A 27,836-nucleotide genomic window follows, 5' to 3' on the forward strand; every position below is an offset into this window, starting at 1 on the left:
TATTCGAGACAGTAAGCCTGTGCGCACCAGTTGCTAGGGAACATGGGTGGGAGGGTGCTGTTGCACCATGTCCTGCCTTGTTGGTCCCTGGCCGATGGCTGGTTGGCCACTGTGTGAACAGAGTGCTGGACTAGATGGACCCTTGGGCTGATCCAGCAAGGCTCTTATGTTCTTAAGGCTGAAATCCTGAGCATTGTTAAACTGCTTAAATTTCAATCAGTGGGATTCAAACAGGCTACTTGCATGTAGGACTGTAGCCAAAGGCTGTGTCAACAGGAGAGTCCTGATGTTGTCCCATTGGTTTTATAGATTAATTTTGGAATATACTGGTTGTAAAGTGCACCTAAACACAACAGAAAGTCTCAACTTTGGCAATAGGTTAAAAATCAGCAGGAGAGCCCGTTTTTTTCTGAAGGATTCAATACATTTATGTTATTATTATTTTTTTAAAAAAGCTTAGTTTTCTTGCTTTCCCTTTTAGGCCCGAAAGAACTACATGTGAACAAGCCACTAGCAGAGAACCATCTATTCTTTCGTCGCCGACTTGTAATGTTTCAACGTGCGAGCAGATGGATCGGTGGCCTTGATCCATCTCGGCATCCAGTAGTGGGGGAGCCAATCAGAACGCCCCGGATAGTGCTTCTCAAAGATCTGGCGGTAGTAGTAACCTTCTTTTGTTTTGGGAGGATTGAAGGGAAACTTCTCCGCTGCCTTCTCCAAGAGAAGGTCATCAACCTACAGGTGCAAAAAGACACAACCATGTAAGTTCCACAAATGATTCAGCATTCTGTGACTGGCAAGCAGAAACAGGATCATCTCAGCTTCCCTTTAAAAAATGCACCAACTCCAGCATGTTTGGGGTCAATCTGCTCACATGTCGTTTACACAGTTCCCGAGGAACTACATGGGGTGCTCAACCACTGCTCTCTATTTAGACAGCTTGGTTCTCTGACCCTCAATGCACTAACGCAATGCTTCTCCTACCACAATTACTACTCACTAAAATTGGGAAGTGCACTTCTTTTTCTTTTAAAATAAATCCTATTTATTGCAACAACAAAAATAGCTAAGGGTGCAATCCTTTATGTTAAAATCCTAAGAGAAAATGGCGGTGGTAATGCCAATACAATCCATCTTAAGTTCGGATGCAGCCTTCTTTTAGGTCCTAGAGACCAATATTTTACATAACAGGTACTAGCTTCAGCTTTATCGTTTCAAATTAATTAATGCCTTCTTGTCAGATATAAAATAAAAGTCACTCATCACCCCATCTTGCCAGCAAGCAAGAGGCTCTTCAGTCCAGATCAGGCATCCCTAACCTGGTGTTTTGGACTACAACTCCCAACATTCCTGGCCATTGGGGATGATGGGAGTTGAAGTCCACAACATCCAGAGAGCATCTGGTTGGGGAAGGTCTAGATCAGGGAAGGAGACTGTCCCAATAATGCAGAGTTGCATTGATGTCCAGCCTGATGCCCTCTGGATGTGTCAGACTACAACTCCTATCATTCCCTGAGATCTTCTGCATTCAACGCAGGTGCGCTACTAGAACTGAGCCACAGTCTCCATATCCTGACCTTCTAATAAATAAGAGCAGTGTGATATAAAATAATTATGTGACCTGTATCCAAAGGCAAAAAAGCAAGTTCGGTAAGCTTCTAATTTGTCACATTTTATATTAAAAAAATACCATTAAAAGAAAATATTAACATGCAATAGCATACCTGGCCATCAATATAGTCTTGGAGCATTGAGAACCATGATTTCTTGATAGAAGTTAAGCCGTCGCTGAAGGCTTCTTTGGGTCTCCAGAGTATTTCTTTGGGCAGTAAGTTGGTATTTTCAAAGGCCTCTCTTAAGAGATGTTTTTCGATTCCATTCTGTTAAATGAGGACATAAACCATCAGCCACTAAAGCCCAGCATTTTTTTAAAAAAATAATCTTGTTAAATGAACAAAAAAATGCAACATTTCAGAAGCATCTCAGCTAGACCCTGTCGTATCCAACAAAGCATTTTAAGAATGAGTTTCCCTCCACCAACTTTGAAGTCCATTGTTCTGTTTGCTTGACTAGAGTATTAGGTTTGAATCCTGTATCTGTTTCTTCACTCACTGAAGTGAACTTCAACCATCACAAATGACCCCACCGACGATCACAGCCCACGACTGCAATCCTAAACAAGCTTACTAGGGAGGAAACCTCCGTGTATGCAATGGACTTCTGAGTAAATCTGCATCGGAGTGTGCAGCAAAAGCTAAATCCAAAGCTACGTGAGCAGACTTCCACTTACCCAGCAGAAGTTTCCTTCCCTTTCCTCTCCTCTCCCCTGCATGCCCACCAGATCTGCTCTGGGCGCTCCAGCAACCCTCCTGAGCAGATCTGGGGCATGCACGATGCATCCGTTCCACTAGTGGTGTCCATTCCACGGGCAGAAAGTCAACCCCTAGATACAACCCAAGGGTCCTAAGCTTGATTACTGGACAATGGGAAGCTTGCCTTTGGTGTTCTGAGTTCTGCTGGCAGAGACAGGTAATAAGCAGTAAACCGATGATCCAAAAACGGTACTCGCAGTTCAAGACTGAAAAAAAGAAAAGAAACAAGGTTAAGAGCAGAGAGGAGGAATAGTTATGGGTATATAACATGTACAGTACTAATAGACGCATTGGTTGGGAAATTCTACAAGTGCCAACACAAATTATAACCTGCTGTGATGTGATCTTTTTATGCTTGCATAAATTCTTCCCCGATCTGGTACCCTCCGGATGTATTGGGGCTCCTATGCATGGCCATGCTAGCTGGGGATGCTGGGAGTTGTAGTCCAACACTTCTGGAGGACACCCAGTTCTATACGATTTACCCAACTCTATAAGGGTACATGGTGATAGATAATGCCATCTACTGGACGACAGCTTGCTTCTCTTCAATAACACCCCCCAAAATCTCAGTGTTAAGCCATTTAACGTTAAGGAACAAATTTCAATTTCACTCGAAGGGGACCCTAATTTCCTTTTATTCTTAATGGGACCCCATTAAGGATAATAGAGTTTAACTGAAAGGGAGCTACTGACCTGGTCCGCATGATCACTGCTGCGCACCATAGCTTGTTAAACAAGCCACAGAGTTAAACAACCCTCGCATAACCCAACAGCAGACTACGTTTAACCCACAGTGTCACAGTGTGCCCCACTGCATGCCAGGTAATTTTTAAATATTCAAGCCCCAGCTGCAGCTTGTCATGTCGAGCAAACTCTGGGAGCATGGGCTATGCAAGGACTAAACATGGTCTGTTGTTGGGTTGTGTGAGGGTTGTTTAACCCTTGCATAACGACAAAACAAATATAAGAAGTTTCCTTATACTGAATCACACCATTAGTCCACCTAGCCCAATACTGTCAACACTGACTGGCAGCAGGTCTCCGGGGTTTCAGGCAGGATTCTTTCCTAGCCCTACCTGGAGATTGCAAGGACCGAACTTTGGACAACGCAGGTGCTCTAGCACTGAGCTACGGCCCCTCTCAACGATTTGTACTTTCCCCACGTCATCACTGCAATATTGAAAGATCTGTAACTGAGCATTACCCATGCGCAGCAGTTGTCCTATCGGCACGGAGAACATCAAACAGGTAGAGCTCCCTAAGGAGTCTCTCACTTTCCTCCGCAGCCTCTTCAGCTGTGGGTGCCTGGAACAAAGACAGGTATGTGGAGGGTTACTGATGTGCATAAGTACTTGGGCTGCTAACACGCACACCCGTGTTCCGGTCACAGAGACAGACATAGGGAGAACCTCACTGGTGCTCAAAGGGCTCCTCCTGCCATTTCAAGAGCAACATAGCTGACGCTTCTCCCGGCTCAATCTCACACTCACCATCTTCCCGCTGCAACGTTCTGTCCCCCACTCCCTGGAAAGCCATTCCTGATAGTTCGGGGACCCTTCAGAACAATCTGGGCTATGGAGCACAGGACTACTGTATGTGCGGAGAGGGAGGGTTGCTAAAAAAATTAATCGGATGCCCCATCTTGCGCAAGCAGAAGCGCTTTCTGGCGGTCCAAAGCCATCACTGGATACAGATACCTCTCCCGTGGTCCATGGATGCCTTCCAGCCACCCTTGCCAAAGTATGCCTGCCACTCCCAAAATCACACTCTTCCACCCCACCAATCCCTTGCCTTGTGGGCTGGGAGGAGCGCAGCACTCAGGGAGAGTCAGCTCCATGTGCCTTTCTCCCCATCACAATACCACCCCCATCACCACCCCAGGACTTGCCCACCACTGCCTTTGACCACATCCACCACTGGCATGAGGTCCCAACCTATCCCCGTATGCAGCCCTCGGGGGCAAAAATGCTATCCCCCTGTTTGAATGCGTGGGACTGAGCTGGGCAGGTATTTTATGGCCCCTTAAATTTCTGAATTCAGGAAAGAACAGTTGCATGCTTAGTTCCTGATGAGCATGTATTTTTGGAAGCAAGAGCATAGAAATTTCAAGCAAATTTGTAAAATTATGCTTCATTTATAAAGTAGATAGCAGTAAGAAGGCAGCAAAATGATGGTCCTTAGCATTGTCCTTGGGGGAGGAGAGGGGGTGGAATTTAAAAAGTGCCCCAGGACATTCTCTCTTATCCTAGTGTGTTCACGCATGGGAAAGAATTGTCGTGTTTCTCAAAACCTCCCGCCTTCTTGGGAGACAATAACAAGGCCTGCTAAGTAATCCACAAAGCTTTATTCAAGCAATAAACATCTCTTCCCACCTGAAGAGAGTCTAATCTCTAGGAACTTTCCCCTAGGCCAAACTATGCAAACTAAGCGAGACAATTGTCCTTTCAAGAAGAATGGAAAGCCTTTCTCCTTCAGAGAGACTTGTTGTGATGCAGCTTCTGATGGGAGGCCAGCCCGGCCGACTTTCTATCGCCTTCCTTTAGCTTCGCCCGTTTGAGTCTGCAGTGTAGTCTAGGATCGGCTAACCTCTCTGCGCTCTCCCCCTCAGAAGAATATTGGCTTCCCACTGACTGTGTATTGTTTGCCCTTGAGATAAGCTCTGGAGAGGGTTCACTCCAAGCTGGCACTGAGGTTGGCCTGTTTCTGACACTGACTCCTCTCCCTCAGAGTCTGATTCTGATTGATCACTTGAAACACCTTCTTCCAACCCAGGGGGAGCAGGGCTAGACATGACAAGAATTATCATGGCTTTGGGGACAAAATGTATTTACCTTATGGAAATAGATGTAGCCTTGTGTCAGCTCATCTGAACCTTCTCCTGAGAAAATGACTGCACTGTCCGTTTTCTTTCTGATATATTTGGAGACCAGATACATACCTATAAAGGGGGGCACAATTACCAAAAATATTTCGTGATTACAAGTGTGTATGTGTTGGTGTATATATGCATATATTCACACACATACACATAACGAAGCCATTGGGAAAACAGGAATAAATTATATTCTTTCATTTAATGAACGTATATTTTTATTTCTATTAAATGTTTTGGCTTCCACCTTCATCACTGACAGTTAGTACAAGAGCTGGAACTAAGGAATCAGGTATGGAACAAATTTATAGAATTTTGACAGTTATACCATGAATTTGAGAGTTTTATATAAATATATTGCATAGGGTGACTGTCTCGAACCTGATGCTGTCCAGATGTGCTGGATGATAACTGCCAGTACGGCCCCAGCCAACCGACACATCTGGAGGACACCAGGTTGGAAAAGTCTGGCGTAGGGTTTTGCACATTTCTAACCTTCATCATCATCTTCTTTGCTGAGTCTTGAGGACACCCTGCTTGAACAAAAAGGGATTCCGCCCAAAGCAATGTGGGGCTCCATATTGCAAGAATAAAATGCAACACAGACAGCGTTCAGTGAAGGTCTTGGATGGTCTTTGCCAGAATGCATCCAGACTTCAGAGATTATAAAATCTATGAAAATTCAGCTAAAAACTTTTCTTTTTCCTAAAGCTTTTAAAACTTGATTTTGTTCTGACTTTATACTGTTAGTTTTACCCTACCCAGTGCCTGTTTACCCTACCCTGTGCCTGTTTGCATTCTCTTCCCCTCCTTATTGTTTTATTATGATTTTATTAGAATGTAAGCCTATGCAGCAGGGCCTCGCTATTTACTGTTTTACTCTGTACAGCACCATGTACATTGATGGTGCTATATAAATAAATAATAATAATTATCTCTTGGCTGCATTGGCATTTTAAGGCTGAATGCGTGTGCACTTTGAAAAAGAAGCTTATCTTACCCACTGAAGCTCGCACCGTTGTGATATCGTATGTTTCCAAGGAAAATATCACATCTTCAAGTGCCTGGATCCCTTCTTCGGAGTTAAAACTGACCTCGTGATGTTCAGTTCCAATGTGAGCTGCCACCTGTAAATCACAATCCAGATTAAAGCGTGCTGCGGAGTTGTTCAACCAGATGGGACGCCAAAGCCAAACAGAACGAAGCAGGAGCTTATTCTTAGGCAAGGCAAGTGCATACTTGAATCAATTAAAAAGAACTTTTAAAAATAGCGGTGCTCCAAAAGAATCAAAGTCAAGAAAAGCTGGATCCTGATACCTTTACAATTCTTTTTAATTAACTTATTTTATTTTAGTACAATTCATTTGGTTTAGATCAGTTATGGGGCAGGACAATGAGTTAGGCGGAGCACCGAAACTAAAACATGACAGCACAGCTGGATCAGACCAAAAGGTCCTTGAAGTTCAGCATTATGGCTCCTATACTGGTTAATAAGGTTGTAAACAGCCTAGAGAACATCAGCTATGGGGTGGTATAGACATGAAAATAAATAATAAATTGTGCTTCCGGGAAGCCCACGAAGTATTTTATTTATTATTGCATTTATATCTTGCCTTATATTGCATTATATCTTGCCAAGGAACCCAAGGTGGAGTACATAGTCCTCCTCCTTTCCATTTTATCCTCACAACAACAACCCTGCGAGGTAGATTGGGCTGAGAGCCTGTGACTGGCCCAAAGCCACCCAGTGGGTTTCCATGGCCGAGTGGGGACTAGAACCCAGATCTCCCAACTTCCAGTCCAACACTTTAGCCACTACACCACATTGGCTCTGTAGGCATGAAGGTAATCACCTTCCCACTCTGTTGCCTGTCAGTAACTGGCATTCAGTGGTTTACTGCTTCTGGACATGGAGGTTCCACAGAGAATAGGTCTATCAATGGCTTTCCTCCATGAATGGGTTTACTCCCTCTTTAAAACCAGCTTATTTATTTATTTAAAACATTTGTATCCCACCCTATATCATTAAGATCTCAGGGTGGCTTAACCAGGGGACTATCGCCACATTTGGGGGAGGGGGGAGAATTCCATTAATTAAATCAGGAGTGTCTAATCTGTTTGGGCCCAAGGACTGAATTCAGTTTTGGAGAAGCTCTTAGAAGCCACATGTCAGTGGTGGGTGGGGCCAAAGGCAAAAGTGGGCAGGTCCAAAATATTTTAGCTTAAAAATACCATTGTCACTGATTACGCCTTAGGAGAAGCAATTCCACCTTTTAGAAGTGGGGAGGACCCAGAAAAACTGGGAAACAACCAAACAATTAGCATTTGGGGGGATGGAAAGGTTGGGGTAGCCATTTGAGGAAGCCTAGGGGGCTGGATTGGAACCCTAAAGAGGCCAGATTTGGCGGACAGTCCTCAGATTAGACACACCTGGATTAAATGATGCACAGTGTGAAGAAGTACTTGTGTATCCTGAATATAATGCCATTCAATTTCATTGGATCACCTCCATTCCTAATTGCCAATAACACTCTGGTTTGTGAGATGTTCAATGTATTTTCCTGATTACCTTTACAGCCTTAAGATCTAGAACAAGGGTGGGCAACACGTGGCCCGCTGCTAGTTCCTGAATTCAAGAAAAAAACTGTTTGGGGAAAAATGCCATCGGTATCAGCTACAGAAAGCTAAAAGGATCAAATTTAGCTTGTTTGCAAAATTTGAGCCCTTTTAGCACTCACTAGCACTACAGATTGCACGTATGTATGTATGTATGTATGTATGTATATGATTCCCATGTCAGGGGCTGTTACCCACCAGGGGCACCTGGGGGGTGGGGGGAATAGTCCCCAGACCTCCCGCAGTTTCTCACCCACGGTCTAGATAGAACCTTGCTTAAAAGACAAAAATGAAAGTCAAGGCTTTCTAGAAGCTATATTCTATGCCAAATGTCATTCAGATATTGCATTACTGCAATTTGTTTATTATTAACATTTATATACCATTTTATCTGTTAATAAACCGTCAAGGGAGTGTACAACAATTTTGAACAATAAAACCCTAAAACAATAAAAATGAGATTATTAAAACAATAAAAGCATTTACACACCCAAATCTATACATGCAGCCCAGGTCATCCCGAAGGTGTGCCTTTTAAACCAAGGTATCACCCTACCTTTCTCGCAGCCAGCAAGTCAGGACTATCTTCCATGCCAATCGCAAAGGTTTGCAAGGGGTAGGTCATCTTTTGTTCTTTCATCAGTTTAGCAAGCACTGCAGCCACCAAACTTGAATCCAAGCCACCTGTTAAATGATCATCCATTGTTGTGCCTGTTAACCATCTTGCTCTTGCCACTGAAAATTCCATGTAACTGACAAACCGAACGCACAGAACGGATATTCATATTTTACATAGGAGTAGTAGCAGAAGCTTTTATTGGACATTACGATCAAACCTGAACATCATCACATGCATATAAAGTGAATATTTCATTTTGGTGCATCATCCCTATAGTTTACCTACAAATGCCATCTCATTCCCAGTCATTGGGGTTCTGAGAATCCCAGTTTGCTTCCAAGACCACTACAAAGGTTGATTCACTGTCTCAAGCTGCCTGCATACTAAGGCATTTCTACAACAGCCTGAAAATGCGGGCTGGTCACAGCCAAGTCCCTGTACGTCCAAATGACACACAGCGACTCCCAGGGGCAGGAGGGGACAAGCACGGGTTTTCCCAGGGATAAATAATCCCTGGGAAAATCCTATTCTTCCCGCGGTCTCGGGATTGTCCCGAGACCGCGAGAGGTGTGGCCGCCCGTCCCAGCTTCTTCCCTCCTGCCGAGTAGCAGGGGCAGTAGAGGGAAGGAACTGGGCCGGGAGGAAACAGGGGTGGGGGGAGCAGTGTCAGGGCTTTTTTTTAAACCCTCTTTTCATTGGAGCACATGTGCGCTCACCTCCTTTAAAAAAATAAATTTAAAAAATGGCAGGCACGACACCCTCCTTCCTCCTGGGATGTTGTGCCTGAATATGGACTAAAAGGAGGATCTCGCAATCAGGATCTCGTGGGGCCCTCCCCCCTCCCTCCCTCCCTCCCACCCACCCACTACACTGGGCTGGTGTAGAAATGGCCTGAGATTGATTTAGGAGGCTGTCCTCCCGGTTCCTCCACTACTTGAGATAAGGTGGACAGCAATGGGGAGAGGGCTTTCTTGGTTGTGACACCTTATTTTCAGAAATCTTACCCCAGGGAAACTCGCCTGGCACCCATGCTACTGTCTTATAGGTGCCAGCCACACACTTATTCATTCTTCCAGCTACTTTTAACTGTTCAGACAGCTTTTGAACCCTTATTCGAACTGCTGGGTTAAGAGTTGTTAACATATTTTATGATATTGTGAAGTTATTGTTTTTTATGCTTTCTGAAACTGCCATAGAGACATTGTTTGAAAGGCAGTGCATAGACCTGTAAAATAAATGCCTAAAATGAAATAAGCATTGAGGAGGGGGTTGGACCCGATGATTCTATAAAACCAACAAGTGGGACTGCAAGAATACATTGCAGCATGGAGCGCTCCCATTCCGGATACTCCATTCCATTTCTGCTCCCCACCCAGATTTCTGGTCCACCCCCAAACAGTCAGTCAGAATTCCATGGCTGCTGAAAATGCTCGTTCATTACTGGGCTGTTGGGGAATGGGGGGTCTTCCCTCCCCCAGGGTTTAATCCCCTTCTGCCAACTTTGGGATTTCTCTGAGTCTACTGGTGCCTTCCTCTTGTGTGCAGATGTATAAGGACCAGCACTTACAGTAGCCTTCCACAAACTGGTACTGTCCAGATGTTTTGAACCTCAGTTCCCATGAGCACCAGTTAAGATGGTGAATGATTAGGGTTGCTGGGAAATGTCATCTGAAACATCTGAAGGGCATGAGGTTTCAGAAAGCTGACTTAAGAGGATTGACATTGCTTATTACTATATTATACATACTTGAGATTGCTTATCAGTATATTATACATATTTCATACGATAGATGCCTTGTCTCCTCTTATGCCTCCCATCTACATCATATGATCTTACCGCCCATCCAATGCACTACCGATAAATTGCTGCTCCTGTTTTGATGAGCTGAGGTAACCTAAGCCACCTTCCATGATTCTTAAATCCCCCCGCCCCCCAGTTCTGTCATATGCTATGCAACGCCTTCTGTGGCATCCATCCCTATGCCAATAAGCACTCAACGAGGAAAGGAGCACAAGCGTTTTGGAATTACTTTTAAAATTGCCCTTCTATTGTTTCTAAATAAAAGACGTAGCTGAAGTAATGGGATCGGATGCACTACAAATGCACTGACGTTGCGTACACTGCATTAGGGAAGACAAGCGTTACAGTGACAAACAATCCATTAGTTTTACCCGATAGGAGGCAACCAATTCTTCTGTGAGCCATCAAACGTTTTCTGACTGCATTTTCAAACAAAAGCCGAATGTTGCTTTTCACTGTCTCGGTATCAGCACCTATCAGAAAAATCAAGGGCTCATGAAAAGTAGACCAAATAAGAATAAGTTCTTATAAGTTCTTTACCAGAAAAGCAATCTATTCTGTAACCACCATACACAAAACCACAAAGCATTGTGCCCCTTTAACAAAGGTGGGCAAACTAGGGTTTAGGCCTCTATGGGCCTACTTTCAAAAGCCCTCTGCAAGGGACCAGTTCAGGCTTCTAAGAAGAGTGCTCCGTCCCTCTCACAGCAGCACCCTGGGCGTAAGAGGGAGGGAGAGGGTGGGGAAAGGGAGTGGCTGAGAGAAAGGCGTGACACCATGCATTTTTGGATTTGGCCCCACCCACCTCTGACTTTGGCTACGCCACTGTCAGCGCACAGCCCGACTGATTACACCCCCCAACAGAAAAAAAAAGTTCCCCGCCCCAGAACATAAAACGATCCGCCAGTGGAACCGTGTATTCATAGAGATTTATATAAGGCACCAATTTAACAGGTTAAGAAACCTATTTTAGACTTGCTGTTACCTGAGGGTAGATTTTGTATTGTACTGTAGGCAGCGTGCAGAGGTTCATCTTTTGGGCTGTGAAATTTGACCACTTCCACCGATGCCACTTTGCCACTTGGCTTCAAATCCAACACTTCATAGTGACCCGGAAGGAAAGGGTCCACTTTTGGCACAAGGGACATGCTGTGGTTCAAGTTGATAAGACCTAGATACAGGGGTGGGTGGGGAGAAGGGAGGTTGTAAAGTTTTTATCTGGCTAAGATGAAATGCCCACCATTACTGTGTTTGAAACTGTGTCTACGCCAGCCTTCCCCAACCTGTAGCAATCCAGATGTGCTGACTACATCACCCATCCTCCCCAGCCCCCATGGACATGGGTAATGAGAGTTGTAGTCCAGCACAACTGAAGGGCTGGGGAAGGCTAGTGTACACCTAGGTAGTTTGGAACATTGACATGAATCCTGAAATTAGCAACACGTAGCTACAGCATCAGAAGACATGTGACAGATCTAATCTTGGGTTGGCAGAAAGGGAAAAGGTGTTCAACCTTTTCATATTCAAGGCTTACTGCCTTGAATACTGTTTTTTCCCCTTTATGTTGGCCAGGTACAAGGGAGGGCAGGGCTCTTAGAACAGCGGTGCAGAAGAGGGAACTTTTGCAGGTGACGCTTGTCATTACATGTGTGAAGAAGACATCTTTGGGTGACTTTGTCTGTCTTGGGAGTGGGGAATGTGTGGCCATTTGGATGTTGTTGAACTGCAACTTCCATCATCCCTGGCTACACCAGCTAAAGCTGATGGGAGTTACAATTCAACAACATCCAGAGGGCCACACATTCCCCACGCCTGTTCTACACCACTATGAAAAATAAAGGAATTCCATCCTCCTTTGCATCTGGTCACCCTCTTTTCCAAGAGAAGGAAGGGGAGACAGAGAAAAGAACTACAACCCCCCCAAAAAAACAAACTAAGATGGAGCCTTGGCTGCGACCCATCTTAGTTTGGGGCATGAGCCATGCTATAAAGTAGGGGTGGAGAACCTTTGGCCTTCCAGAACTACAACTCTCATTAATCCCAGACCACATGAACAATCGTCAGGGACAATGGAAGTTTATTTTATGTATTATTATATTTCTATCCTGCCTTTTATCCTATTGCAAGGAACCCAAGATGAGTTGCATGGTCCTCCTCTTCTCCATTTTATCTTCACAACAGCTCTGTTAGGTAGGCTGGGCTGAGAGTCAGTGACTGCCCTAAAGTTACTCAGTGAGCTGCATGGCAGAATGGAGGCTAGAACCCGGTTCTCCCCGGACCCAGTCCCACACTCTAATCACTACACCACATCACACTCTTAACTACTACATTGCATTGGCTCTCTGGTGGAGCCCAACAGCATCTGAATTCCCTGCTATAAAGAGGCATCTGATGAAGAAATGCTGATAGCAGCGGAACTTCATATGAGAAATGCTGGCAGCAGCAGAACTCCATACAATTCAATATTGCCAACAACATAAATAATGTAACCAGGCCAGACTGCCAACTCGCCTAGTCCTCTAAACAAACGATAACGCAGGAGAGTCAGCAATACTTGGAAAGAGTATTACGTTGCAAGAGGAGATACATGCCCAATGCACTTTTCTCTCTTGCAACCATTAAAAGCACAAAATTTAACTCAAATGGGCCAATTTGCACATTTCATTTATTAGTTGAGAAAACGTCAGCAACCTGCTTATGCTTAGATAATATATTGTCTAATATATGCATCCCAAAGTGTTGTGAAGAAGCAGAATCCATTCTACTCTAGAGTCCAGCCTGCAACACAGGGGATTACCAGGGAGACACCATTTATATCATAAACTGACGGGCAGCATCTACATCAGAATTACCCAGTAGACGGAACCTGGAGTCATATATTCATCTTATTAGCATGGTGGGCTTGATCCAGTTCCCTGCAGGTGCAGTATAAGATCCTCATAGGGCAGAGGAGCATCATGCTCCCTTGCCCATTTTCCGTACACATGGGTATCAGCACATCAGACTATTACAAGCAATGGGAAGCTTGTGTGCACGTTCCACGTCCCTATCCAGCTACAGCCTGTTCCACTCAAGGGGGTTGGACAGATATAGGAGAGGTGCACACAGACGATTCATTCTTCCTAATTGTCTGGTGCGCTGCAGACTGCAGGCATATTGTGAGGAGTGGGGTGAGTGTGTGTGTGTGTGTGTGTGTGTGAAAACTGGTTTCATCTGCGAGATGGAGAAATATCTTTGGGTGGGATACTAGATGCCTCCTCCTCTAGCCTTCCACAAAACAGATGGCATCAGGGGACACCAGTACCTGGGCAACACATCTGGCTTTGCAAGGGCTTCCCCCTTTGGGAAAGGTCCATGTACAGTGAAGCTAACTCATCTGAGTCCACCAGGGGAAAGGCCTTCAGTGTGATGGCCCCCATTCTATGGAATTCTCTGGCTCTGGAGGTCAGGCAGGCGCCAACTTTGTATTCCTTCCGGCGCCTCCTGAAAACGTCGTTGCTCCAGGAAGCCTTCCCTTAATGGCCAGCCGAAGTTTTATTTGCACTTTTTATTTTTTAAAAATGTACTTTTAATGTGTTTTTATTTTGTTTTTATTCCTATTCTATTTGTCAACCACTCCGAAATTCTTGAATGGGGAGCAGTATATAAATATTGTACATAAATTTAAAAAATCTGAGGTGCTGGGAGGATTGTCCCCGAACCACCCCCTACGTCACCTGGACTCTGGCAGATGTGCAAAATGGATGATCCACCTGGTGGTTTGGACAGTATGGCTTCGCCTTCCCCACACCTTCTCCCAATGGGTGAGGATGCAAAGCAGGTGAAGCCAAGCCACTGCTTGCAGGACCTGTGGGGAGCTCACTGCACACATATTAAACTTGATCAAGCTATTTTTTTTAAAAAAAAAAAATCTATCATGATTTTCCCCCTAACACCCAAATCCCAGAAACACACGTGCCAAATAAGGTCACAGAATAATTTCTATAATAATTGCTTTTGCAAAATTCTTCTCACGTTCTCCATCTGTGGCAGGTTTTTTTTGTTTTCTGCCAAAACCTGTCAATTCTCGCCCAAAGCAAGCTGTCAATCGAGACGTTCTACTTCATCAGACGCAAAACGTATTTTCATAAAAAAGCGGTCTTGTTGACATAGGATGAAGCAAGAGATTTCGGAAAGAAAAAGAATAAATACAAAGACACAATCAGCTCTATTTGTGGGATCAACGATTCCAGTGGATATTTAATATCTGTACCCCATGAAGGCAGATTTCAAAGGGATTCCGAGACTTTGAGATGTTACCTTTAGCCTCAGAGCAAACTCCTAGGAATCCATCGTCAGTCAGGACTTTAAATAACGGTCTGACTCCATACGTATCTCTCCCCAGGAAGACTTTTCTATTTGCAGTGTCAAGCAAAACGAATGCAAATACACCATCAAGCATGGATGCTGTTTCCTCTATTCCCCCTTTGTTGTAAAGATGAAGGATTACCTCCCCATCTACTAAGGTCTGGTAATCAAAATCAAACTGTTTCTGCAGCTACAAAGAAAAAAGAAAAAAACAGGGGGAGGAATATACGGAAAGGAACAAGATCAGTATTCACAGACACACATGACGAGAAGACATTTTACATCCTAAAAAGAGAATAATTATACATTAATGTGAGAAAAGCATAGATCAATTTTGTCAATAAGTGTCTGAAAGGTGCGCAGTCCCTGTCAAGCTCTCTCTTCAGTGTACAATTCCACCATTTGAACACATCAAACCAAATTAAGGGGCCACTGTCTTGGGATAAATGATCACATCAATAAGCCTCGTATAAAGCAACTTTTCCCTCCACTTATATGTTTCACAACAACGTCGGAGTCTTCTATTTTAAAGATACTTTGAATGCGTTTGAAAAGATACACTTTTAAAAGTAGAAAAATATTGTCGAAGATGTTTTACTCACTGTTATTTTTTAACATGGAGCTTAAGCAAAGCATTTCGCAGGGCGGTTTGGCAGTTTTCTTTAAACAGTCCTGCATTTCCCCATGCAAAAACCCTGGGGCCCAGCAACACGATTTGCATTGTTCCTGTGATATTTTGCATTTGCCTCAGCAGACACTTATGTGACACTGGGCTGGATCCAGGATCTGCCTTCTCCTGACGGAAGGGCTTTGCATACAGAAAGTGCCTCTGCCCAATTTTCGGGCTACCCTGTGACAAACTCCTACTTTGGATATAGATCCACAGTGCCCCCTAAAGAATATGATCAGTTGGCATTCTCCTGGGCAACTTGAAGTTTTGTCTAGACTTATCTCACTTCTTTGTCTTCCAAAATGCGCGCGGGGGACACACACACATCCCTTTTCTTGAATAATTTGACTGGTTCCACCACCTTGGGCTTTGAGTTCTCAGTTACCATCATTAAGACCGCATGTCCAGCCAGTAGGTAATTCTCTGATTTACTGGCCAGACCACTGACATCAGAAATGGAGGCTATTGTGGTACTGAACTGCCTAACCATCAAACTAGCAAAGGGGCTGGCTTTTACTGAGTGGAGATCCCCATAAAAACGATCCCCTAGAACTTTCCGATATAACATCTAACTGGAAGCTTTCTTTCTCAGATCATCCTCACTGCAATGAATGTGGCATGTGCTCTGAGACCCAAGGTTCTCTTCAAGTAGGTAATGCGACTAGAGAAGTTTGACTAACCTTATAAAATTGGAATTCTGTGTATATGTGTGTTTGTTGCCTTTCCTGGTTCCCCTCCCCTTTATTTCTCCCTTTCCCCCCTAAATAAATTCCTTTATATTTAGAAACTTGTCTGTGTTCTTTTAAAAGAGGTTTCTCATTTAACTCTTCGACACATGAAAGTCTGCGGGGTTATAATGCTACCCCTTGTATATGAAGAAGGATATTGGTAAATTCTTTGTCCCTAGGCTTTGGGAAAAGAAGCCTAAAGCACTTTTTCTTTTTCCCTAGGGCAGGGCTGAAGGGAAGGGTCCTTGACCATAGGGCTCAGAAACTCCCCAACTGAAATAATCAAGGGTATTACAACAGCTGGGATTTATTTATTTATTACATTTATATACTGCCCCGTATATGCAGACCTTAACCATCTAATGGAGCTGTCACCATTTTCAGCTAATCTAATGTTCCCCATGAACTTCAATGGGACTGTTTGAATATGCAGACTGAACGAACGTCTTGTACCATATATGCCAAACTGAATCATGATCAGAGGCCCTTCCCTATCTTTTAGACCTGGGCTGAATACTTACCGTGGTGGTGGGGGGCAATGTCAGCAGTGGATGGAACACCCATTTTCTCTCTCCCGACTTCCCACCTTTTCTGCTACCCCATTCTCTCTCCCCACACCCTGCTTCCTCCCCACCTACCAGGTGGCCAAGGGAGAGATAGATCACTGTTTGCAGAGGTGTGAATGCTTGCTGTGGGCTTTGGAAAGTAGGCTGAGAGCCACAGGCTGCCCACGCCTGATTTAAGGCATTTTTATTCTGAACATGCAAACCAATTCACTAGAACCAAAGACGCATAAGGGAAACATTAAGGCAGGCTGGAAAGAACAGTGGGATAGGCGTAGCTTCTAACAGGTTTGGTGTTGTTTTTACCTGTTTGTAGTTATAGATTTCTCCATTGTAACACAGCCACAAGTAGGGAAACTTTTTCACCCTCAGAGGTTGCATTCCATACAGCTGATCAACAATCGCCAGACGATGGAAGCCAAAACAGCAATTGATGAATCCATTGACATTTTCAAAGCGAAAAGCATCTGGACCTCTGTGGGCTATTTTCATAGCACATAGGCACTGAGCGGCTAGGCATCCATCACTTCCAAAAAGGGCCCAAATACCACACATGGTGATGTCTGCTCAAGGCTGTTGGGGGAGGAAATAACAAAGGATGTCATTCTGTTACAATGGCCCTGTTCAGACAACACGCTAAACCATGCTGCTTAACCACAAAATGGTTTACGGAACGCATTTACCTTAATGCATTCCATTAACCATTTTGTGGTTAAGCAGCATGATTTAGCGTGTTGTCTGAATGAGGCCAATATGATGTTCCTCTATTAATAGCGATCAAGATTTATTCACAAAAAGGAGAGCGTACTAGAACCTGCTTCATCAAGCACCCCTAATAAGAACCTGGACATGCATTGATTTGTTTCCAGATGTTTTTAAACCCACAGTTGCAGACAATTGTGCAGACAAAATCCTGATGCGCTCCATGTGGGGCTGCCTTTGAAGATGGTTCGGAAGCTGCAGCTTGTGCAAAATGCAGCAGCCAGATTGATAACCAGAAGGTTTGAACATATAAGACCAATTCTGGCCCGCTTGCATTGGCTGCCTATATGTTTCCGAGCCCAATTCAAGGTGCTGGTTTTAACCTATAAAGCTTTACATGGCTTGGAACCACAATACCTGACGGAACGCCTCTCCCGACATGAACCTACCTGCTCACTGCGCTCTACATCTAAGGTCCTCCTCCGAGGGAAGCTCAGAGGATGACAACAAGGGAGAGGGCCTCTCATTCCCCAATTATGGAATGATCTCCCTGACGAAGCTCACCGGGAGCCAACATAGTTATCTTTTCGGCGCCAGGTTAAGACTTTTCTTTTCTCTCAGGCAGTTAACAAAGTATGTTGAATTTTTAATTGACCCCAGAATAGTTGTTTTAAATCAATATTGTTTTAAATCAATATTGTTTTTATGCTTTTGATGGTTTTAAATTTTTGTATATCTGTTTTTAATGTTCATTGTTTTTAACTTTTGTAAACCGCCCAGAGAGCTTTGGCTATGGGGCGGTATATAAATGTAATAAAATAATCAATAAATAAATTGATTGAACAGATGAATGTATGAAGGCATAAAGACATAAAATGCAAACCATACCAACAATTATCTTACGATTTCACAACTTGTGAACTGTGTTTTCATTCGATTTCAGATTGAGTAGCAACTTAGTTACACTACTTAATTTTTTCTTAATTCATTATTTTGTATTTATTTATTGCATTTTTATACCGCCCAATAGCCGAAGCTCCCTGGGTGGTTCACAAAAATTAAAACTATTCAAAGTATAAAACAAACAGTATAAAAACATGATATAAAATACAGTATAAAAGCACAACTAGGATAAAAGCAGCAGCAGTGCAGAAATAAAAAAATAAAATATAAATTTAAAACAGCAAAGTTAAAATTAAATTTATAGACTGTTAAAATGCTGAGGGAATAAAAATGTCTTCATCTGGCATCTGAAAGAATATAATGTAGATGCTAGGTGACCCTTCTTGGGAGCTCATTCCACAGCCAGGGTGACACAGCAGAGAAGGCCCACCTCCTCGTAGCCACCTGCCTCACTTCCTTTGGCAGGGGCTCACGGAGAAGGACCCCTGAGGATGACCTTAGGGTCCAGGCAGGTACATATGGGAGGAGGCACTCCTTCAGATAGCCTGGCCCCAAGTGATTTAGGGCTTTAAATGTTAATACCAGCACTTTGAATCGGGCCTGGACTGGCTGCCAGTGAAGTTAGAAAAGGACTGGCGTGATGTGGTCTCATTGGCCAGTCCCTGTTAATAAACGTGCTGCCCTGTTTTGTACCAGGTGAAGTTTCTGGACCGTTTTCAAAGGCAGCCCCATGTAACGCATTACAGTAATCCAAACGAGAGGTTATCAGAGTATGGATAACTGTATCTAGGCTATCTCTGTCCAGATAAGGGCGCAGTTTTATCAGCCTAAGCTGATAAAAGGTGCTCTTTGCCACTGAGTTCACCTGTGCCTCAAGTGATAGCTCTGGATCCAAGAGCAAGATTCAGTCTTCCTAAGAGCTTTTGTACACCTTTCATTTTAAACACTTATTCCAAATGTTCTAAACCTATATAAATATGCATAAACATACTTCGCCCTCTTTCCATTCTCCTTCTATTTTACAATCCCAGTAAAATATATGGTTGTATCTTATCCTGGACCCCATTATCCAAAGGCCATTTCTCAATAAAACTTTTATTTCCCTGTTACCTTCTCATATTTTAAGAATATATGTCAGTTTTAACACATAGACAAAAACCCATTTCCTCACCATCTATTCCTATGTTTTGATTTTTAAACTTTGGTAGTTTGACAAAATTTGGCTGAAAAATGACCCAAGTTAACATTTGCATGTGGTGAACTGTTTACCTACATTACTAGCCAGCCCACAATGAGCTGATCCATTAACTTACCTGGGTACATGGCAGAGTTTTCAGGGAAACTTTTCACTACAATACATAAATCAACTCATAATTACTGGGAAGATTTTAACCCATGTTCTACTATATCAGAATAGTGATCAATAGCAGTTGCCAATCTCTCCTACCAACAGTGACAATTGGCAATGTAGGTAATCTATGGAGAGAGACTTGGCTCAAAGGTTTAAGGGTCTACCATGTCCACAGCCATTGCAATAACGATGAAAAGACACACACACACCAGAATGACATCCAATTTAAACTGCCTTAATGCCCCCAAAGAATTAATTAATTCTTAATTTCTCAGTAAAAAAAAGGGTGTGTTTTTAAAGTAAAATGTAAAAAAAAAAAATGAGGACATGCAGGGAGCCTGAGGATGCCAAGAGAGGCACCTAAGGGTGCTACTTTTGCTGTATCCAAAGGTACTCTAACTTAAGTCACAAACATTTTAATGAGCCTACTCTAAGTAAGACTGCCATTGGATTCAACCCTATGTAAATACTATCTTTCCCACACTCAGTGCAATTATACTTAAAGCCTAATTATACTACTTCAGGACTCCCTCTCTCTTCTCTGTGATGCAGATCCTGGCAGTACTTTCAGCCAAGTTCAGTTTTGCATGACACAGTTAAACCGCATGGCAGACTAGACACTGTTACAGCAACAATCAGGTGCTCAATTCCCATCATCCTTCACCACTGGTTATGCCAGCTAGGGATGATGAGAGTTGAAGGCCAAAACATCTGGAGGGACACAAGTTGCCCACCCCTGTGTCTAGCTTCTTTGGGAACTTGTAAGATTTCTCTATATACAGTTGGAGAAAAAGGACAATTTAAGGAAGTAGAATTCTGCTCTTGTGACTTTCTTCTGTCTCCTCCCCTCCCCATATGTTTAACTTTCTCGTCTTCAAAACTAAAGTTCGTATTCCAAATGTCGTCCTTTACTGCCTGCCCCACTCCCATGTTTCCTTAGCTTGGTTTTACCAGAAGAGAAAGAGCTTGACATATTGCTAGAAGAGGATCGCTTCCCCATCCCCACAAAACCTGGCGAGATCCTCAACAAGTACCCGCGTGCTTTCCAAAGCTGCTCAACAACCGGAAGCGTGCATTTAGTCGGATTGGGTCCTTTTGCATGGTGGTCGTTAATGATCGTTTCAGTTTATCTCAGGGAGGAAACGACCACTTGAAGTTCAACAGGTGCAGCTTCCCTAGACATATACATTTAGAGTAAGGGGGACGGGACGCCCCTGTCCTACAGCTGTTCGCAGAGCAGGAGTGCTATCAACAGCAGCAACAAAGTACCTATCCCCCGCCTCCCTTTTTACCTCAACTCCGCCGATGATCGAGCCGCGGGAAATGCTTCCTTCGCCGGCCGGGACAGAGACCACAGACCGGCCGGTTCCACAGATTAAAAAACCTCGCGCCTTTTGCCCAGGGGAAACAGAAAGGACACGGAAAAGCGGGATCCGCCCCGCGAAGCCACGCCCAACCCCTTTCCCAGGCCTCCTGTAATGCAAGAGCCGGATTTCATCAGCCTGAGCTCCGCCTCCTGCAGTTGATCTGCTCCGCACATTTCTAACCGCGTGGTAAAATCGAAAGCTGCTACCGGCTCCCGCTAATATTTGATTTAAGGTGCAATCCTATGCATGTTTAGACGGGTGTGTGGGTGAGTGTGGAAAAAGTCCTACAACTCCCATCATTCCTCAGCCTTCTGGCTGGGGAATGCTGGGAGTTGTAGGACTGTTTCCACCCATCTAAACATGGGGTAAAAGCTAGCATAACTCTAACTTATGTGATTCATTTCAATATTCTACTCTAAGTAGGATTTATGTTAGATTTGTGCCCTTTCACTTTCTTGGCTTGCCCTTCCAGGGGACAAGGCTACCCACAGAGCCTCAACCACGCACATTTTATCTTCACAACAACCCTGTGAGGTAGAATAGTGAGAATGTGTGCAATTCTTTGCATTGATTCCCAGGTCAATGTGTCTAGGAGGATTAGAGTCTGTGCCACAGTCTCCCAAAAGGTTTCCTTGGCCTATTGTAGGGTGACCACATGAAAAGGAGGACAGGGTTCCTGTATCTTTAACAGTTGCATAGAAAAGGGAATTTCAGTAAGTGTCATATATATGGAGTCATATATATATAAGTGTCATATATGTATATATGGAGAACCTGGTGAAATTCCCTCTTCATCAGTTAAAGCTGCAGGAGCTATACTAGAGTGACCAGATTTAAAAGAGGGCAGGGCACCTGCAGCTTTAACTGTTGTGATGAAGAGGAAATTTCTCCAGGTTCCCCATATATACAAATGACACCTGCTGAAATTTCCTTTTCAACATAACTGTTAAAGTTACAGGAGCTCCGTCCTCCTTTTCATATGGTCACCCTACCTATTGGGGACTTAAAGTAGGGTGACCATATGAAAAGGAGGACAGGGCTCCTGTATAATAATCCCTGACTCCTTTACATGGCTCTTATGTAGTCTGATCAAGATAGTTACTCACTGAAGTTTGCAGGTCCTTTCCATGACGTCGTAATCCACCAGTGCCTCTCCTGCTATTTATTTATTTATTTATTTATTTATTGCATTTTTATACCGCCCAATAGCCGAAGCTCTCTGGGCAGTTCATAAAAATTAAAACCATTCAAAGTGTAAAACAAACAGTATAAAAACATGATATAAAATACAATATAAAAGCACAACCAGGATAAAAGCAGCAACAGTGCAGAAATACAGTAATCCAAATGAGAGGTTATGAGAGCATGGATAACTGTAGCTAGGCTATCTCCATCGAGATGAGGGTGCAGTTGGTCTATCAGCCTAAGCTGATAAAAGATGTTCTTTGCCACTGAGTGTCAAGTGACAGTTCTGGATCCAAGACTACCCCAAACTATAAACCCAATCCTTTAGGGTCCAGAACAGGGTGAACATCCCCTAGCCGGACAGGCGAACCACCCGCTAACAGTACCTCCGCCTTGTCTGGATTGAGTCTCAGTTTATTGGCTCTTATCCAGTCCATTACCGTGTTCAGGCACTGATTCAGTACAGCCACTGCCTCACCTGTGTTTGATGAAAATGAGAGGTAGAGCTAGGTGTCATCCACATATTGATGACATCTCAACCCACATCTCCCGATAACCTCTCCCAGTGGTTTCATGTAAATGTTAAACAGCATAGGCGATAAAATAGAGCCCTGTGGAACCCCATGGCCTAAATGCCATTGCACAGAGCAATAATCCCCCAGTACCACCTTCTGGAATCATCCATCTAAGTAGGAGCTAAACCACTGCAACGCAGTGCGTCCAACTCCCAGCCCAGATAACCTATCCAGAAGGATATTTTTTAGCTTTATTCCACCATTTAACTCGCTGAAAATGCAGTAACAAATATACACCACCATCAAAGAGCTGGTGTATTTCTGGGATAGCGCAATATTGGTGCAATGTTGCAGAAGCATCTGCTGGCTGTCTAAACGGAACATATGGAACTTCACCAGGAAGGAAACAGCGCAAAGGGGGGTTGGAAAGGGGGAGGTACACGTATTGTGCCCATCACGTATTGTGCCCATCATAAAAGTCTTTCCAAGAAGAAAGCCCAGTAAGGATGCGGGATTTTTGCTTTAGTGTAGGGAAGCACTCAAAGATATGACACAAAAAGAAAATGAAATATTGGGGTATATCACACAAACTGGACTTCCTTTTACAATTGGAAAATCAATTCATTGTTCAAAGGGTTGCAGCGTTTGCGACTAAAGCTGCACGGTCCAGAAAAAAATCCCTCTATTCGCCTGATTCTCTTTCTGTAAAGGGCCATAGTAACTCGGAGATCTGAACATTTTAAAATTGCACCTTGACAATATTTTAACTCTTCTTTTAGCCTTTTAATTGCCATGTTTTATGGTTGCATAAGCTGCATTTTGTTTAATTTTATCCATCTTCTTAATGTTTTATGTATTGATTTTAAATTGTGATCTTTGTTCAAAATATGTAAGCCTTTTACTGTTTTAATGATTGATATTGTTTTTATCTTGCAATGTTCCTTGGACCCAAGCAATAAAGTATTGTTAATGATACAAAAAGGAATTGGGAGGGAGGGGAAATGAAGCACTGAGCATGGGGTTGGATTCAGTGGCCTTATAGGCTCCTTCCAACTCTACTATTTTATGATTCTATGAAGCAAATTTAGGCACCAGTTGTTAGTTACAAAGTTCTTATAGGTGTTCTTTCTGGGAGGGAAAGAAAAAAAGCGACTTCCCTGCAGCTCTGCAATCCCAGGGCAATATGAGTTATAAATCAAGTACAGCAACTCTCCTACCAGTGTACTGAGTGTCAGTGGAAATATTTTCTTTCTTGTAATGTACACTCCAAGTGTAATTCCACTTGCACAGATAAACTAATGCTGTTATAATATCCTTTATGGTGATTGGTTTTATATACATGAGTATTCTACAACCCAGTCATCATTACCAAGTTCAATGACTCCTATGTGGACTTATAATCCTATATACATACCTAAGTGTTACGCCTAATCGTGGCAAAAATGATGGGATGCCTGATCTGAAACTTTTTTGTAAGACTAAAGAAGCAGTCACTTTTTTCTGTCACAAGGTAGCGCTGTTGCTTTGGCATCCAAGCTCAGTTTCAGCTGGTTGAAAAAGAAGCTATATTGTGTATTTCTGCATAATGTGAACCTTTCCAACATTCTGGAATGAAATGACCTGCATTTGGCAGGATTTGTCAATAAGAAAGTTGCAAGAATTATTCTTGGGATTGTTTTTAAACCTGTGCCTCACGGCTAGGCAGAATTGAATGTAAGGGCAAATAGGTATATAACTTAGCTTGGTGACCCTTTTTTAGGTGAAAAGGGGGGAAATGGTGATTGAGAACACAGAAGTAGCATGGAGAAGTAGCACCTAGCCTTTTCTCTGTCCGCTATTTCCCTGCTCCAGTTCATTCTCCATAGTCCATAAGCTTTCAAATGTGTGTTTGCCAAGGAGAGCCCCACCATGAGGCAGGGTGAGGCATGTGCCTCAGTCATCAGGTACTGGGAGGTGGTCACAAGATCCTGGAGGAAAGAACTGTGTGCTGTGCAACTTGCCCTGTGCCTCATAAGCCAGACTGTTACCTTCAGGTGCAGTGGAGGGCATTGTCTCATTGCCAGTGTTGAAGTAAGATTCAACTGCCAGTCCAGTCAGCTTTTGCACATGGAACTGAGTTGGGGGCGGGGGAGGGCAGCACCTTGATTTTGCCTCAGGCAGAAAAATATTTTGACCTGGTCCTTGTGTTTGCCCTTGGAAATGGTGGACAGGGAAATGGCTTTATTTGCCTCTCCGTCGTCTCCCTCACTTTGCTGCCCTCAAAATGTTGTTTCCACCTAAGAAAAACATGCTTGCCTGTAGTGTTTAGTTTGATCCTGTGATGTTTGGGTTCAAATTCCAGCTCAGCTATGGAATAGGCAAATAACAGTGCGCAAAACACAATCTCTCATCAGCGTGTCTCCCTCTATAAAACCAGAATAATACAAATGTATCTCACACTGGGTGGGTCAATAACAATGCCTTGCTTTGGGACAGCTGAGTTATTATACTCTTATTCATTCATTCATTTGTGTGTGTTTTAACATTTATTAATCTATCAACCTAGTCCTTTAAGTGGACATAAACATTCAGTCAAACAAAAACTAATACCATAATACAATTTTTAAAAAGATGCCCCTTGTAAAGGTATCCTGAAGGGAGCCAGCAGCCTGCCCCTCCACCACCCATTCGATGGAGGTGAGGTTTGGGGGGCCCTCCATGCCTTCTTCTGACATGGTTTCTGCCAGCCCAAACCCTGGCACGGCCATGGCCCCACACAAATCCTCCATCTAACTTCTCCTAGCTAGTGCACTTACACTACTGGGTTTCAGCTAGCCACCTTTCAACCTTTTTTCTTTCCATTGTTCCTCACGAGCATCTTGCCCCTTGGGTCAGTGCTGTATCCCACTGCTGCCCACCATGTAAAGGGAGTCCGAAGGGAGCCAGCAGCCTGCCCCTTCACCTTCGCTGCCACCACCTTCCCAGAGGCTCCTGGGTAGGGCAAATGGGAAGAACTACAAGTAAAACACCCATACAGGCATGCATAGCATAAAAACCCAGTAACCTTAAAAATGAAAAAACCTAGCTGAACTACTTACTCCCAAGTAGGGCCCTGCTGTCGCCACTTCCACACACACCATGAGGAGGGGCAAGACAAAAACCAGGGGGGGAGCCCTTTACTTTATACCCTCCAACATCCCTGCCTCCCTCCTCCCCTTGGTGCAGCCCAGATGCCTGGTTTCACACCTTCTCAGCTGCAAAATCCTCCTTCCAGCCAGCCATGGTGGTTTATTTATTTTTTTATTATTATTATTTTATTTATTTAAGGATTTTTATGCCGCCATTCAGCCAAAAAAGGCTCTTATGGCGGCTTACAAAAGTATTTCTTGACAGTCCCTGCCCACAGGCTTACAATCTAAAAGACATGACACAAAAGGAAACGGGATTGGGAGGGAGGAGGAGGAGGGGGGAAAGGAAAGCAAATTCAGGCACTACAATCTTAGTTGCAAAGTTCAGCAGTTACAGTTGGTAGCAGGAGGGAGGAGGCTCTCAGCTGGAGCTGGACCCAAGCACGGTGGAGAGGTGCCTGGCTGCTGCTTCCTCCCTCACTGGTGGCCTCTCCAGAGACAGTTGACAGCAGGAGGGAGGGGGCTCTCAGCTGGAGCTGGACCCAGGCACGGTGGAGAGGAGGGAGGGGGCTCTCAGCTGGAGCTGGACCCAGGCACGATGGAGATAAACTCACGGTTTATGGCCTTGAGACTGATGAGGGCACTCCTTCCTGGCACCAAGGCCTTTTCATCTCGGCCACCTCCCTTCCCTAGGTGCCCTGTTATATATTTGCAGGCTAGTGCCCTTCTTGGCGTAAAATAACATGCATTTAAAGTGTGCTCCGCTTGTCTTCGGGTCGGAGAAGCAATAGCGAGGCGGCCTGATTTGCTTCCGGAAAAGGCAGAGGAGAAGCGAGTCAGGGGGCTGCGGATCGAGGCGAAGAGGATTGCCTCAATCCGGAGCTCCGGACATAGGTAAGTGGGGGGGAGGGGGACTCATCTGGTGCTGCCACCGCAGTCCCTGCTGCGACAGTGAGGGAGCCAGGTAAGGGGGCAGGGAGGAGGGAGGCTTACCTGCGTCTATCGCAGGCTTCAGTTGAGGCCCCAATTGAAGCCGGAAGTGAAGGCTGAGGCCTCTTCCGGCTTCAAGCCAGGGCCTCAATTGACGCCCGTGACAATGGACACAGGTAAGGGGTTGGGGGGGTTGGCTTACCTGGCAGTGGTGCCATCCATGCAGTGACAGCAACAGAGCCAGATCTCACTCTGTGGAGCGGGGAACAGGCGGATCGCCCCGAAGACTATCGGGCTAGATCCGGTAGTTCCAGATCGGGCCACAAAGAGGATCAGGGGGGTCGGGGTCCGTGCACAACTCTAATTAAAAGTGTCAGTGGGGCTGCGAATCCACTCTGGGTTTCATTCAGAACACTAAAGGAGCAATCCAGGGTGCTGAACCCTATCCCTAAAATGGGTTCAGTATCTTCAGTAGCACATTTAGAGTTCTGATTGAAACTCAGAGGGGATTCATGGCCCCACTGACATCAGAGCCACCGGCCCCCACTGCAATCAAGGCTTTGAAAAGCCTGCATTGGTTTTTAAGGCCCAATTGCAGCAGAGGAGATAGGGATATTTTCAGGAGGGGGGGCATCTGTGTTTTGTGTGTGTTTGAGTGAGTAAGTGAGTGAGTGAGTGAGAGAATATATGCCTGAGGTGGGATACAAATTCTGGTCCCCCAGTTTCAAGTGCAACATTCTAGTCACTCATTAATCCTCACTGTTAAATACTTCGTTCTGTTTCTCCTCTTTTGAGGTTAATATTTTTAGCAGTTTGGGGGACTAATTTGATATCAGCCCAAATAATCACTGATATTTACTTACTTCTGGGTTACCTAATGGCCTGGAATGATTACAGCAAGCTGACTATATATGACAACCCTTGAGGAAACTTGAAATTCCAGTTTACAATGTCTAAATTATTCATAGACAGAAATAACTAGGGGTGTGCACGGACCCCCGCTCCGCTTCACTTGCAGATCCGCCATTTTTCGGATCGGGCCGCTCCGCCCCGCCCCCGCTCCGCCCACTTCCGCTCCGCTCCGCTCGGAGCTCCCCATAGGGTTGCATTGAAAGCTAAAAAAGTATACAACTTTTTTTCTGTTCAAGTTAGAAACCTCACGTTTGGCACCATGACACCTCATGG

The 27,836-nt window shown here is 44.3% G+C and overlaps 2 protein-coding genes across 2 annotated transcripts in view; one reads left to right on the forward strand and one right to left on the reverse strand.

Moving 5' to 3' along the window:
* On the reverse strand, positions 1 to 20,944 carry ASNS (asparagine synthetase (glutamine-hydrolyzing)). The gene is made up of 12 exons (XM_063123285.1): positions 20,840 to 20,944; positions 16,898 to 17,164; positions 14,583 to 14,820; positions 11,269 to 11,454; positions 10,655 to 10,756; positions 8,420 to 8,547; positions 6,248 to 6,374; positions 5,207 to 5,313; positions 3,580 to 3,680; positions 2,497 to 2,578; positions 1,725 to 1,880; positions 1 to 735 (listed from the first exon to the last, which is right to left on the reverse strand). The coding sequence occupies exons 2-12, from the start codon at positions 17,144 to 17,146 to the stop codon at positions 526 to 528; spliced, it is 1,686 nt and encodes a 561-aa protein (XP_062979355.1). The 5' UTR covers positions 17,147 to 17,164; positions 20,840 to 20,944; the 3' UTR covers positions 1 to 525.
* The window catches only part of UMAD1 (UBAP1-MVB12-associated (UMA) domain containing 1), a 261,328-nt gene continuing 233,701 nt past the window's right edge, over positions 210 to 27,836 (forward strand). Inside the window, exon 1 of the mRNA XM_063123313.1 lies at positions 210 to 216. The gene's annotated coding sequence lies outside the window, so the exon portion shown is untranslated. The remainder of the gene's footprint in view (positions 217 to 27,836) is intronic.

This window comes from Elgaria multicarinata, chromosome 1 (genome assembly GCF_023053635.1).
Source record: "Elgaria multicarinata webbii isolate HBS135686 ecotype San Diego chromosome 1, rElgMul1.1.pri, whole genome shotgun sequence".
In the NCBI taxonomy this organism is placed as follows: Eukaryota; Metazoa; Chordata; class Lepidosauria; order Squamata; family Anguidae; genus Elgaria; species Elgaria multicarinata.